This window comes from Gossypium hirsutum, chromosome A10 (genome assembly GCF_007990345.1).
Source record: "Gossypium hirsutum isolate 1008001.06 chromosome A10, Gossypium_hirsutum_v2.1, whole genome shotgun sequence".
NCBI lineage: Eukaryota > Viridiplantae > Streptophyta > Magnoliopsida > Malvales > Malvaceae > Gossypium > Gossypium hirsutum.
The window spans coordinates 23,407,768-23,420,782 of record NC_053433.1 but is presented as its reverse complement, the minus strand read 5'-3'; the positions used below and the strand labels follow the sequence as shown (position 1 = coordinate 23,420,782).

Below are 13,015 nucleotides of genomic sequence, written 5' to 3'. Positions count from 1 at the left end.
GTAAGGATTCCAAGTTTAGACTTCTTCACTTGGCTAATGCCTTCATGGGTGACTTCAAGTTTGTCTCATATATCATTGGCGTTTGAACAAGACGAAACTCTTCTATACTCATCTGGACCAGGTGCACAAAATAGAGTATGCATTGCCTTAGCATTTTGTTACATGTTCTTCCTATCTTCCTCATTCCATTCATTTTTGCTTTTTGGAACAAAGATCTCTCCTTCTTTCTTTGGAGGTATGGTTGGACCGTCTGTGATGATATCCTACACGGCATAATCATTAGCTTATATAAACAAGGTCATTATAGTATTCCAATAAGAATAATTTGGACCATTGAAATAAGGAGGTTTATTGATGGATTGAGACTCACCGAGGAATATTGACCCAAAAGTAGACGTCATTATTGTCGAATGAGTTGATGATTGTTTTGAGCTTTTTCGAGGATCTTTTATTGGTTTTTAAACTGTCTTTAGAGGCTAACTCTGATACCAATTGTTAGCCCTGAAGGATTAACTCGAAATCGCCAATGGAGAAGTTGAATAAGCCTTTGATAAGTTTTGGTGGAAGCAATGAAAATTATGCAACAAAGAACACAATGATTTATAGTGGTTTGGCCCCAATTGCCTACTCTACTACCTTAGCTTACCACAACTAAGGATTTTCCTGAATTTACTAATTTGGCAACCTTTGACGACAATGCTTAACCTTACAATCTCTTTTGAGATTTATGCTTCAAAATCTGAAGATACAACTCTATTAAGGTTTCTACCCAAACATTAAGAATTAACCCTATCTCAAAGAGAAACAAATAAGCAAACAAAGAAACAATCCTTACAAGATTAGGATGTTTTCCAATTAAGCACAAATACAAAGAAAAACATTTGAGCTAAATGAATACAATGAAAGCTCACAAATGTTTGCAAGAAAAGGTATGCAAGAATTAAGCTTTAGGTTGTTTTGATTGATCTTTAAGCTTTACAAATGTTTCTTCTTGTTGCTAAACCTTTGAAAGATGGTATTTATACCCTTTAATTGATTTTCAACCATTTTGGTTGTTGTAGAAGTGAATGTAGCCGTTGGGGATAAAATATCAGGTCACTAACTTCACCTGCAGCAACAAGTATCTATACCTACTAAAAGGGTATCGATATTTTTTGTAATTAATGTTGATTTCAGTGACTGTTGGAGCAGGAATATCAATACCTTAGGAAACATATTGATACCTTAAGAAAAGTATCGATACTGGATCGATACCTGCTAGGGTTTGAGAATGGCAGGATGTCAATTTGGTATCGATTATTAAAGGGGTATTGATATCTTGTAAAATATCAATACTTAGACAAAAGGAATTAATACTTTTTCTCCTAGAGCAATTCTAACTTGTTTGAAAATGGTTAAAACATATTTGAAAAAGTTTGACTCAATTGAAATCATTTCAACTTGATTTTTATGAAATTGCTCTAACTTTAATTTTATTCAAAAACACTTTAATTTGTTATGTCAAAACATATTATCCAATAAGGCCTAGTTTAGCACATAGTCATTCATGTCCTTATATGTAATCAAAATACCAAATTTCTAGCATCTAAAAGTTGACCATAATGCCAATCTAATAGCCTATTATTTGATAACAAGCATAAGCTCACATGTCATACTAATAACATCCAATTTAACCATCAAAATGTTATACCATAATAACCAACAAAATCTCACATTTTTTATCATTCCATATCATTATCAAACTTACCAAAACACCATAATGATATATACATCCTCTTACATACTTAACAATTACATTCAAAATTACCGTTTCCAAGCCATAAGATATCATAACCACATACCAACAAGCACACATAATTTACACAATACCATTAAACACTTAACTTTCAATCCAAAACACATAAATACAATTCAACTCCTATTTGCATGCCACATAACTTAGTTGAACGAATAAAGGTATACCAAAACGAAGGTTGGATGTGTGATCTTCAAGATGATCCGATTTGCTGAGTTTGACAAATTCAACTACAGAAAATGAAACAGAGTAAGCTTTAAATAAGCTTAGTAATTTCATTGGATTAAAACGATAACTCACCTCAAATCACATTAATTTATACTGAATTAACTAATTTATCTATATCCTTGTCACAACATATCACATTTACAAGGTGAGCATTTCGTACATATAAACCATTAACTATCCATTCATTTCAATATCATTTCTAAATAATTGTTAAATACATACTCATCATTTGTTCAATTCAATCATCTAACATTTTAATAACCATATAAACATATCCATTTTCCATGCATTTCAAACATATCCATTTCCATGTATCTCATGGAATCAATAACTACTCTTTCTTTTATAAAGTTAGTTAGATGAACTAAATAATAAGATATAGATACGCGGGTAATTACACCACACCAGATAGCTTAATAGAGCGATAATTACACCACACCAAGGCACAATAGTGCAAAGCCTGTAGGCACAAATATCATATCTTGCAATGTATCATCCCTCCACCACACCAAATAGCTCAATAGAGCGATAACTACACCACATTAAAGTCTTTGTAGAGTCAAAGCTCAATAATCTGCAAAAAATGCAGGATTTTGACGTAAATAGTGATATCTCTGTCAAATCTTTTACTCCATATAATTTTTTAAACATATCCCGTACTAGCGCACAATCAACCCTGTTGACATACCAATTTTATCTTATCCTACGTTTATCTGAGCTTTATTAACATAGCAAGACAATTCTTTATAGTTCAGTTCTTTTCTCACCTTTGTACCAATTTGAGTACAGTTTCAAAATATCATATATATACTAAAAACTCAAATTTTAAGTACATTCAACACATTTTTAAATATAAATACCCTATAGGAACTTACCAGGTATAAACAATAGTAGGAGAAAGGTTAGGGACTAATCCATAATTTTCTCTTTTCCTCGGTTATCTACTGATTCATTCGATTTATGCATAAAAAAAGCTTGACTGAACCTTTATCTTCTCTAATGGTGAAAACGACAATGAAGGATGAAGAAAGATGATATGATTTTCATGGTTTTCTTTTTCTTTAATGTTTAATATACATATAACTTTAATTAATAAAATTTTAACATATACAATAAATAAAAGTCAAGCCTCAATTGTCCATCATGTTATAGGATTATGGTCTAAATATCATATAAGTCCTCCCACATTTACTAAATAAGCCATTTAATTAATAAAATTAATGTGACTTACTTTTAAGATTTAGTTCTTTTTCCTTAATTAATATCAAATCATCAAAATTTCCGGATCAAACTTCAATCCACTTATACAATAAATTCGTAAATGTTTTATTAAATATTTGCGAGCTCGGTTTATGAAAATGAAGTCCTGATACCTCATTTTTCAAAACCACTAACTTTCGGTACAAACCACTTATACTTTGACTAATTGACCAATTAATAAAATTTATTAAATCAAAATTCAAAATAACACTATATTTAACTTGTAAATATTAAATAATAATATTTAAGAACTCAATCATCGGAATCGTAGTCCCAAAACTACTATTTTCGACACTACTGAAAAATGAACTATTATAAAACTTATAGTTGTAGGTTTCCAATTCTAAATTTGAACTCTTCTAAAGACAAAGAGCGAAAGTTGATATATATTACTTTTGTAAGGTTTTGAATTCGCTATGTGAGCAAAAAAAAAATTATTTCAATAATGTTACTTAATTTAATAGGGTTGAGCAATCGATTGATTTAGTCTAAAAAATTAAAGACCGACAGAATCAATTTTTTTCATTTTAAAAACCAGACTCAAACTGATTTATCTATAAAATTTTAAAAAATAATCAACCTAATTTCGGTTAATTTGGTCAAAAACCTGACAAAACCAACTTTATTTGGTTTTTTTTTTAAATTATACAAATTGCTGCATAACAAATATTCTTACGCAACAGTAGACACACATAGATAGTAATATAACACAATACAATAATACAACACAGCAGAACACAATATATCTATAATCTATAATATAAATAAAATATGAGTTTAGAAAAATTTGAATTGACGAGAATATTTGTTATTGTTTATCATATTATTATATGGACATTAGAATAATATTTATTGATATATTACTAATTAGATAAAAACAAAAAAAATAATTAAACATTAATTTATTTAATATAATTAGATAAATTAAAAATAATAATACATCTTTAGATAAATGATATATGCATATATTTTTTGGTAAAGATTAAATAAGTTGAAACTGATATAGTACGTATATATAGAGAGAGAGAGTATCAACTAATATATGGTTGTGGAGCAAGTTTTAATGATCCCGGATGAAGTTGCTCGCTTTGGCAGCCAGTGAACCGTTCTTCTTGTTGTTGCTCATCTTGGAATAGCATGATCTTGTGTTGTAGTCGCCGTACGTCTGCCAGAAGCGAGTATATATCTTCCAGTGCACAGATATTTGGCCGATGAAGTATTTTTTCCATTTCCTATTCGGGAAGTGGATATAGTATGTTGTGGAAGGCAGCTGACGTAGTTTGCAAAGGATTTGTCTTATGAAGAGTAGTTTGCTGTGTGTTTTGGTGATAGGTTGTGGCAATTGCTGTTGCTGCGCCATATTTTTGGGAATGGGCATCTTTCTTAAAAGAGAAAATGACATATTTGGGTAGGTACTCGAGGGGTTGTAATGGACTGGGTAGATGTTGAAAGGTTTGTGCTTGTGTTCGTCGGTTTGCGGTTTTCACCGGTTTGAGTTTGATATTTGTTGCGATGATAATATGTTAAAAATTTTAAATTATTTTAGGTGATTTGATGCAAGTTGAAAGGTAAAATGAAATGAGAAGTAAATAGAGAACTAAAATAATATTTTTTATGTAAAGTTGAAAGGTAAATAAATTATTATATCTATATTTTATGAACCAATATTAATATTTTCATCATGTTATATGGATATTAGAAGTATATAATCTAACTATCTATCAAAGAAAAAAAAATCAACGCTTTACAATATATAGATTATTTATTTTAGAACTCAAAGTAACATTATTATTCAATTATTATTTAATTTATTTATTTTAGTATAATAATGATTGAATCCTAATCTATTAATTTTAATTCATTTATAAAACAACTAATTTATTTATATAATTTTGTCGGAGAATAAGACAATAAAATTTAAAGAGTTGATTTCACCAAAAATAAATAAATTTGAAGAGTTGAAAGTATGGATATGCAATGTGTTCATATTTTAAGCATTAGAGAACAACAAGTCTTTCTGAATACTTTTTCTTTATATATTTACTTATCTTTTTAATGTATTAACTATATAAAATTAAACTTTTCATTAAAAATAAAAATAATTAAACATGCATATTCACGTGCAACGCACTTACCGTAAGAATACTAGTTACGGAAAAGACACAACATAATGAATTTTATAGTCCAACAAAACACTGTAACATAATAATTAATTGACACAATTGAACGCGATGAGAACTGAGTGAGGAAGTCATGTGATCAAATTTGCCGTAAATGGTTTACAGTTAAAATGTATATCTATACTATATATAAAGATTCTGATTGAGTTGGTATTACCCATAATCGAGTCTCAACTCAATTATTAAATTACCAAAATACTCTTATTTTAACAAAGCAATAAATATTAATTTAAAAATATTTTTTCATTTTATATAAAATCTAGAAAAAAATTCATGTTTATTATGAGATTTGAACCCAAAACACCAAATATACACTTTCTCAACTTTATCATCTCAACTAAAGTAACTCTTGGTTTTTATATGAACTTTTAAAAAATTTATTTTCACCCACATGGTGGGTATGTTATAATCTTATTGCTAATGTCGCCGATTGAGTTAGTATCATAAGTAAACTCGATATAAACTAAAAAAAAAATGACAATTTTATGATGAACAATTGGAGTGTATTTAATATTCTTAATATAATGTATTTACCTATTTAAATTTCCTTTTACTCATGATTTAAACTATTTTTTCTAATTTTGGTACATATTGCATATGTGTTATTATTAGTTTCAAGTCTTATATTTAATATACGTTAATTATAAATGCAACCATATGTTCTAAATACGTGATTTTCACATGCATACATGTGTGGTAGAATTTCTAGTGGTAAAAGTACTATAGAGACCCTTGTATTAGAAGTTAGATTGCATTTTGCCCCATTCACTAAAAAAAGGGGGCAAATTAGTCCCTTGCATAAGATAAAAGAGCAAAATGATCATTTTTGTTAAAAATTTTATCCATTTCTACAGTTAAAAATTAGTATGACAAACGGAATAACTAGACGATTATACATGGTGTGCTACCTATACCTCATGCTAATGTAAATAGACCAGTTTTTAATAGTAAAAATTCATGAAATTTTTAACTAAAAGACCTATTTGCTTTTTGATATTACGTATATAGATTAATTTGTTCGTTTTTTAAATAAAGAAAATAAAATATAGTTTGACTCTTAATACAAGAGCCTCCATAGTACTTTTACCTTTTTAATTTATCATTATTCTTTTATTAAACGTATTTATTATTGAAGTGGAAGCTGAAGTACAAAATTGATTGATTTTAGTATTTTTGGATTTATTTTATTAGTTACTTTATTATTCTTTTATGCTTAAATGGTAAATGAATTATTTCATCTTCTAATTCTTATCTGTCTGTTGAATATAAATTAAGAAAAAAGTGGACTAAAATGTGAAAATTTGATAACGTTAATGATTTTTTCATAACAAATTAAATTTGATGACCAAAGTATAATTTAAATGTGTAATTTACCGTTTAAAAAATTACATCTCAATGTTATAAAAATGAGACAGGTACCTCATTTTTAGCTCTACAAATGTAGTTAGAGGTGAGCTTTTGATTGAATCGAGTAAAAATATTTTGAGTTAATTGAGTTGACAAGTCCTATTTTATCATCCTAACTCGATTTGAAATTTTTTTGAATCGAGTTGAGTGAAATGAAATTCAAATCGAGCCGAATCAAGTGAAATTTTTTGAGTTAAATTAAAAAATTAAACATGCCAAATTAAAATCTTGTTACAATATAATTAATTTCATGTTCATGCACGTAATTTTGAAATCATATATATCTGAAAACATTTTCAAAGCAAAATAAAAAAATTAATATGATAAAATTGAATTATTAATACTTATTTAGGTCCCTAAAATTATTATTCTAGAAATTTTTTAATTTTTTAACTTTCTTTATATATATTTTAAATTCTTTTATTTTTTTATAAATTTAAAAAAATATTTTGAATTTTTGAAAAATAATTTGAATTATTTTGTAATTTTTTGAAAGAGAGATTAATTTGCTCATTTTTCAAACTTGACAGGGACCAATAGAATATTTACACCAATTTGTTATTCGAATTATTCAAAATTTCGAGTTATTCGAAATGCAAAATTCAACTTAATTCAAACTCGAATTATTTATTCATGTTGACTCGAACAATTCGAATAACTTAATTTGATTAACTCAAAATTTAATTTTTTTATTTTTTTATTTGAATCTAGTTTTACTCACCCTATATATAATGGGTATGATTAGACCACAAATGTTTAAATAGTAAACTTGGGCAGAACATTTGCACTAAAAAAACAAAAAAAAGGGCCTCTGTTTATGAAACGAGAGCAGACAAGCCCAACATCTGAGCCATTGACTTTCGCTAATAGTTAATTTTTCACTCTATTTGTTTTTGGGTAAACTCCAACATTAGTCACTACACTATAAGTAAGTTATTGTTTTAATCATTTAATTGAAAAAAGTTATAATTTGGTCACTAATCTCTTCAAAAGTTTCCATTTAAATCACCGGGCTAATAAAATTGATGCTATATAGCTTTCTTTGTTCGCACTGTTTGTACCAATCAAAAGTTCTTTTTTCCTTTCTCTTTTACAATTTATTTTTTTCACGAAATAACTTTAAATATTACGAATCTACGAACTAAAATTCAAACAAACTTTTTTCTCTGATCTTCGACACTGACCATTAGATCAACTTAGATCTACAGCATGTTTTTTCTACTCGTCGATGGGTATTGATGTTGAATTGTCACTTAAAGCTCACTAGCAGAATTTTCCTTTTTCTTTAAAAAAATTAACAGTCTAATAACTTAAATAAAAAAATTAGAATAGTTCGGTGATTTATATGAAATATTCCAAATAGTTTAATGATAAAATTATAACTTATTTTAAGTAAGTGACCAAAAGAAAAGCTTACCCATAATATAGTGACTAATTGTGTAGTTTACCGTTATTGTTTTTTTAACTCTGACTCGCAGCAGTCAATTTTATTTTTATTTTATTAATTTTAACCTTCGCTTATTATCTCTTTCCCTATGTTAAAGAAGTGCATTTCTCCCTCCAAAACTTTGCAAACACGCCGTCCTCTTCATTTATTATCATTTTTCATTGTTTTCGTTTGGTTTAGGGTTTCATTTTTCTGTTTAGTACGAGATGGGGAGGTATCGGAGCCGGAGCAAAAGCTACAGTCCTCGTCGTCGTAGCCGGAGTCCCACTCGTGGAAGGAAGAGGTACGACGATGAACCTCGCGATCGCCAGCAATCTCACCGTGACCACCGTCGCCGCTCCCCTCTCCCTTCTGGTTTGCTCATTCGCAATCTCCCTCTCGACGCTAGGTATTCACATCTCTCCCGCTTCCGCGTATTCTTATCCGCTCTGAATTTAACTCTAGTTATTTATTTATTTTTTTATGGGTTCTGTATTCGATTACTTGTCCTATGAATGTGTTAGAAGAGAGGAAATTTGAAAATTTGGTTCAAATTTTAGGGCTTTGTAACTGTTTACGGTTCTCGCCCCTCCATTTGTTCTTATCGATACTGATTTTAACTGTAATTTTGTTTAGGGTTTTCTCTATTCAATTACTTTTCTTATTGAGTATGTGTTAGAAGAGAGGAAATTTGTAATTTTGGTTTAATTGTTGAGTCTTATTAACTGACATTTGTGCAATATTAAGTTTCCTTATCGAGAAATGGATTTATAAAAGTTTAATTTCATTGTGCTGTGCAGGCCTGAAGATCTTAGGGTTCCCTTTGAACGGTATGGTCCGGTGAAGGACGTTTATCTGCCAAAAAACTATTATACAGGGTATGTTATTGCTTGCTTCTGTATTCATATGTGTGTTTGTTTTTCTTTGATGTTTCATCATTTAATTTTGCTTCTTCTAGTTTTATGTTGAAATTTGTAGTGCTTTGAATACAAGGCAAGAGCATAATAATGTTCTTTACTGAAATTGCTTTTGTATCCATTTGATGACCTGCAGATATTTTGTTTTTAGTAACAGTAAAGGTCTCCTACTCTTTAATTATGCTTGTAATGATTTAATGATTTGAATTTATAGGGAACCACGGGGCTTTGGTTTTGTGAAGTTTCGGTATGGTGAAGATGCTGCTGAAGCAAAACAACGAATGAACCATCAAGTTATTGGTGGACGTGAGATAAGAATTGTTTTTGCTGAGGAGAATAGAAAGACTCCCCAAGAAATGCGTCTGACTGCCCGTGTAAGGTGCTGCACCACATTTCTCTCTTATGTACACCAATGGTTATATTCTTTGTTCTTAAGTCTTAGAATAAAAAGCTGATGTGGTAATCGTTGTTTACTCTTTCATTTCTGTTTAAAGTGGTCGAGATAGGGGAAGCAGGAGAACACCGCCTAGGTCCCCAAGACGCCGATATCGCTGTCAGTTAAACACTTATGCTTCTTGCATTTATCTTAACCTTTTCAATTACTAGGTAATGGCTTTTGGAGGATAATTCTCTTTCTTAACGTGAGCTCAATTATTGTTTGTGGTCACAGCTTACTCTTGCTCACCTTCACCTGCTGGGCATGATTCAAGGTTTGAAATTTACTTATCAGAAATTTTTTGTGGTTTTCTTCTAATGTGTTATTAGTGGCTGTTCTTTTTGTTGCCTAACTCTACTCTTTTACATATCTAATGTTGTAGAGCTTTTTAACTGTGAATTTCATTTACCCTTTCTTTTGATTCAGACCATCGCTGTCAATTAGACACAATGCAAAACCACCAGTGAATCAAAATAATATTTGCTGTGATGGCCTTGTTTATGCAGATAGTAAAGTGAAAAGAGATTCCTAAAGACTTCTGGATTAATAAAGATTAAAGAGATCATAAAGTGATGGACAACTTGATTTTCTATCAAAGCTTCTCCATAAGTATTATCCATAATCCCACCTTCACCAGCCATTGACTACAAATTGCATGAGGTCTTGTTTTTTGACCTTGGGTTTGTCAGGCTTGCTGCCATTGAATGAACTGACCAGCTAAAATGTTTGTGAGATGATTAGTATCCCAGGAGTATCTTATCTTTTCCTTTTACATCTAAGCTTCTCATTAGTGTTTTTGTTTTCCATGAGAAAATTTTGTTAAGTTTGATATCTTCTTTTCATATACTATCCAGTTAAGAAAGAATTTAGAGCTTATATTTGGTCAAAGAAAGAACCATCCTCAAACAAAGGAAGCCAATCAAAGTATTTACTGGTAGAGATTTGTTGGCAGTGTACAAGAAAAAGTTAATTTGAGGTTTAGAAAGTTGGGGCAAAGAGAGCTATGAAGTTGTCAGATGCTGATCAACCAGTACAACATTATAGAGACTTAACTCTCAGTTTTTTGGATCCAATTATAATATTTTTGTTCAGAAACACTGGAAAGGTACAGGTGAAGGTCAATATTTTAATCCGCTGATTTGTGCGAGGATGTTATTAAAAAATTGTTGTCATTGTCTTTGGAAGAAGGTTTGCCTTTATGAAGAATGGAAATGCTCCTTTTATACTTTCTTTTTAATTTTTCTATATGACCTGAATATATCTGCTTGCCCTGATAGTCATTATGTGTTAATTTTTTTGGTGTATTAGGTTCTTATGCATTCTTTTTTCACATGAAACTAGAGACAGGGATCAGAGGGGGAAAGATTATCACCACTCCCCTAGGCGGTCTAGATCAATTTCTCAGGATCGTGGTATGAGAGATGATTATCGCTCTCCCAGTCGGTCCAGATCCATGTCAAGGGATTGTGGGGCAAAAGATGATTATCGCTCTCCCAGGCGATCTAGATCTGTTTCTCGGTCTCTTTCTCCACGTTCTCCACATGGTGACAGGGACAGGGAATACAGAACCAAGCAGAGGTCCCCTAGTCCTAGGGAGAATGGTCAGAGTCTACAAGATGAGAGAGATCATGTGAGCAGCAGGTCAAAGAGCCCAAGGCGTGTCAATCGCAGTCCTTCAAGGTCTCGTTCACGATCTTTGAGGTAGGTGCTTTCCAACTTTCTGTTTCTTAAAGGCCTTAGGGTATACATACTTGATTTGATACTTTGAACCGATTCTTGTGCAACAATTAAAGTTAGAATATGTATGCATTTGTGTCTGCAGTCCTCGCTAGCAGCTTTACAAATGATGCTGCCTTCTCATGGCTCTATGCACGTGGTTACTGCTGGAAACTGTAAGTGTGTTTGTCCGGTGCTTTATATTTACGTACAAGTAGGTACCATGTGGTAGTGGTGGGTAGATTATGGACATGTATGGAGTCTAGCGGGTTTTTGAAGTGTCTGTTGATATGTTTCTGCAACTTGTTTTGAATGATTTTAGAGATACAATTTCAGACTGATGTAGCAGTCTACTTTAATCCTGAAAGGATTTATCTAAATACACTTTAGTATAGTCTTGTTTAATGGGAGTTGCTAACTGATCTGAAATCTTGTTATATGCAAATTTACTTAAGATAATATTGTGTATGATGGGTTTGGCGATTGTGGATTTTGGAGTTAGCAATCGTAATCATATTCATCAGTGGAGTCTGGATTTAGTTTCAATTCATCTATTTAATAATTTTCAAGGAGTGGATTCAAATCTAACTGACGACACAACCAACTAATTTGTGTTTTTCTTAAAACAAATTTTGTATCCAGTTTGGTCTAGTTCTATGGTTTTCAGGTTTCAGTATCAGAAAAATTAGTATAAAACAATTGAAAATGTCATTATGGGGTATTTTGATTTTGTATAATTTTATAAAAAAAAGAATAATTTAAATTAAATCAGAGTGTGATATATAAAGTTATTACATAAAACAAACGCCATAATCTAGTGTTTATTTATAAGCTTGTTTATTATGATTCCCATAATATTTTAGAGTTGGGTTGGTTTGGTTTAGAACGTTATTCACTTCAACAACGACGCCTGGTTTAGTTGATGAAAAACTTAATATGAATACTAGAAACAGTACTAATTTGATTTGACGTTTGGTAAACAAATTTGTTGATCAACTAAAGCAAATGTCATTTTTGTCCTTAATAAAAGAAGATATTTAATATCATGATTAAATATACTATTTTTATATTTATGGCATAAAATTAATACGAGATTGTTTTTTTTTACATGAAAATATTTTATAAAGTATAAACCAAAAAGTTTTGGCATGAATTGTGATATTTAAAAAAAAAATTCTGAATTATATAATTTCAAAAGATTAAAAAAATAAAATATATTAGTTGAAAACAACGTCAGAAGAAATCAAGGTAGAAACATAGCTCTAAACTTCACTTTTTGAGCAAAGGACATTTTGGACGACAAAAATTTACGAGGGGAAAAAACCTAAATAAAAAAAATTCCTCTCTAAAAATTTACGGTCATATGATTTCTCAAGTGGTACTATGCTTAGGATATTGCCAATGGTACTTTTTTTTTTCTGGTTCCGGTCATTCCCAAAAAACTTGGGGTCCTTTTTTCTTTACATTTTCTAAGACTTGAAATAACCAATTTTAAGACCGGTGAGGAACCTCTGGACAAAACAAATGAATTATTAAATTATGTTGATTTGGGTAGAAAAAATTATTTAATAAATTTATAAAAAATAATATGACTCTGGTTGAGGTATTGAATGTTATAATGTCTTGGGTTTAAATTTCATTATATGTATA

At 30.2% G+C, this 13,015-nt stretch overlaps 1 protein-coding gene across 2 annotated transcripts; it reads left to right on the top strand.

The window, feature by feature from the left end:
- The first annotated feature begins 8,289 nt into the window (after positions 1-8,289).
- Positions 8,290-11,770, top strand: LOC107897639 (serine/arginine-rich SC35-like splicing factor SCL28). 2 transcript variants are annotated; one of them, XM_016823156.2, is made up of 7 exons: positions 8,290-8,705; positions 9,097-9,174; positions 9,428-9,592; positions 9,708-9,766; positions 9,884-9,923; positions 10,991-11,350; positions 11,472-11,770. In XM_016823156.2, the coding sequence occupies exons 1-7, from the start codon at positions 8,524-8,526 to the stop codon at positions 11,479-11,481; spliced, it is 894 nt and encodes a 297-aa protein (XP_016678645.2). In that variant the 5' UTR covers positions 8,290-8,523; the 3' UTR covers positions 11,482-11,770. The 2 variants fall into 2 exon arrangements, with proteins under 2 accessions (XP_016678645.2, XP_016678646.2); XM_016823157.2 differs by having other exon boundaries at positions 8,403-8,705; positions 10,997-11,350.
- The last annotated feature ends 1,245 nt before the right edge of the window (positions 11,771-13,015 follow it).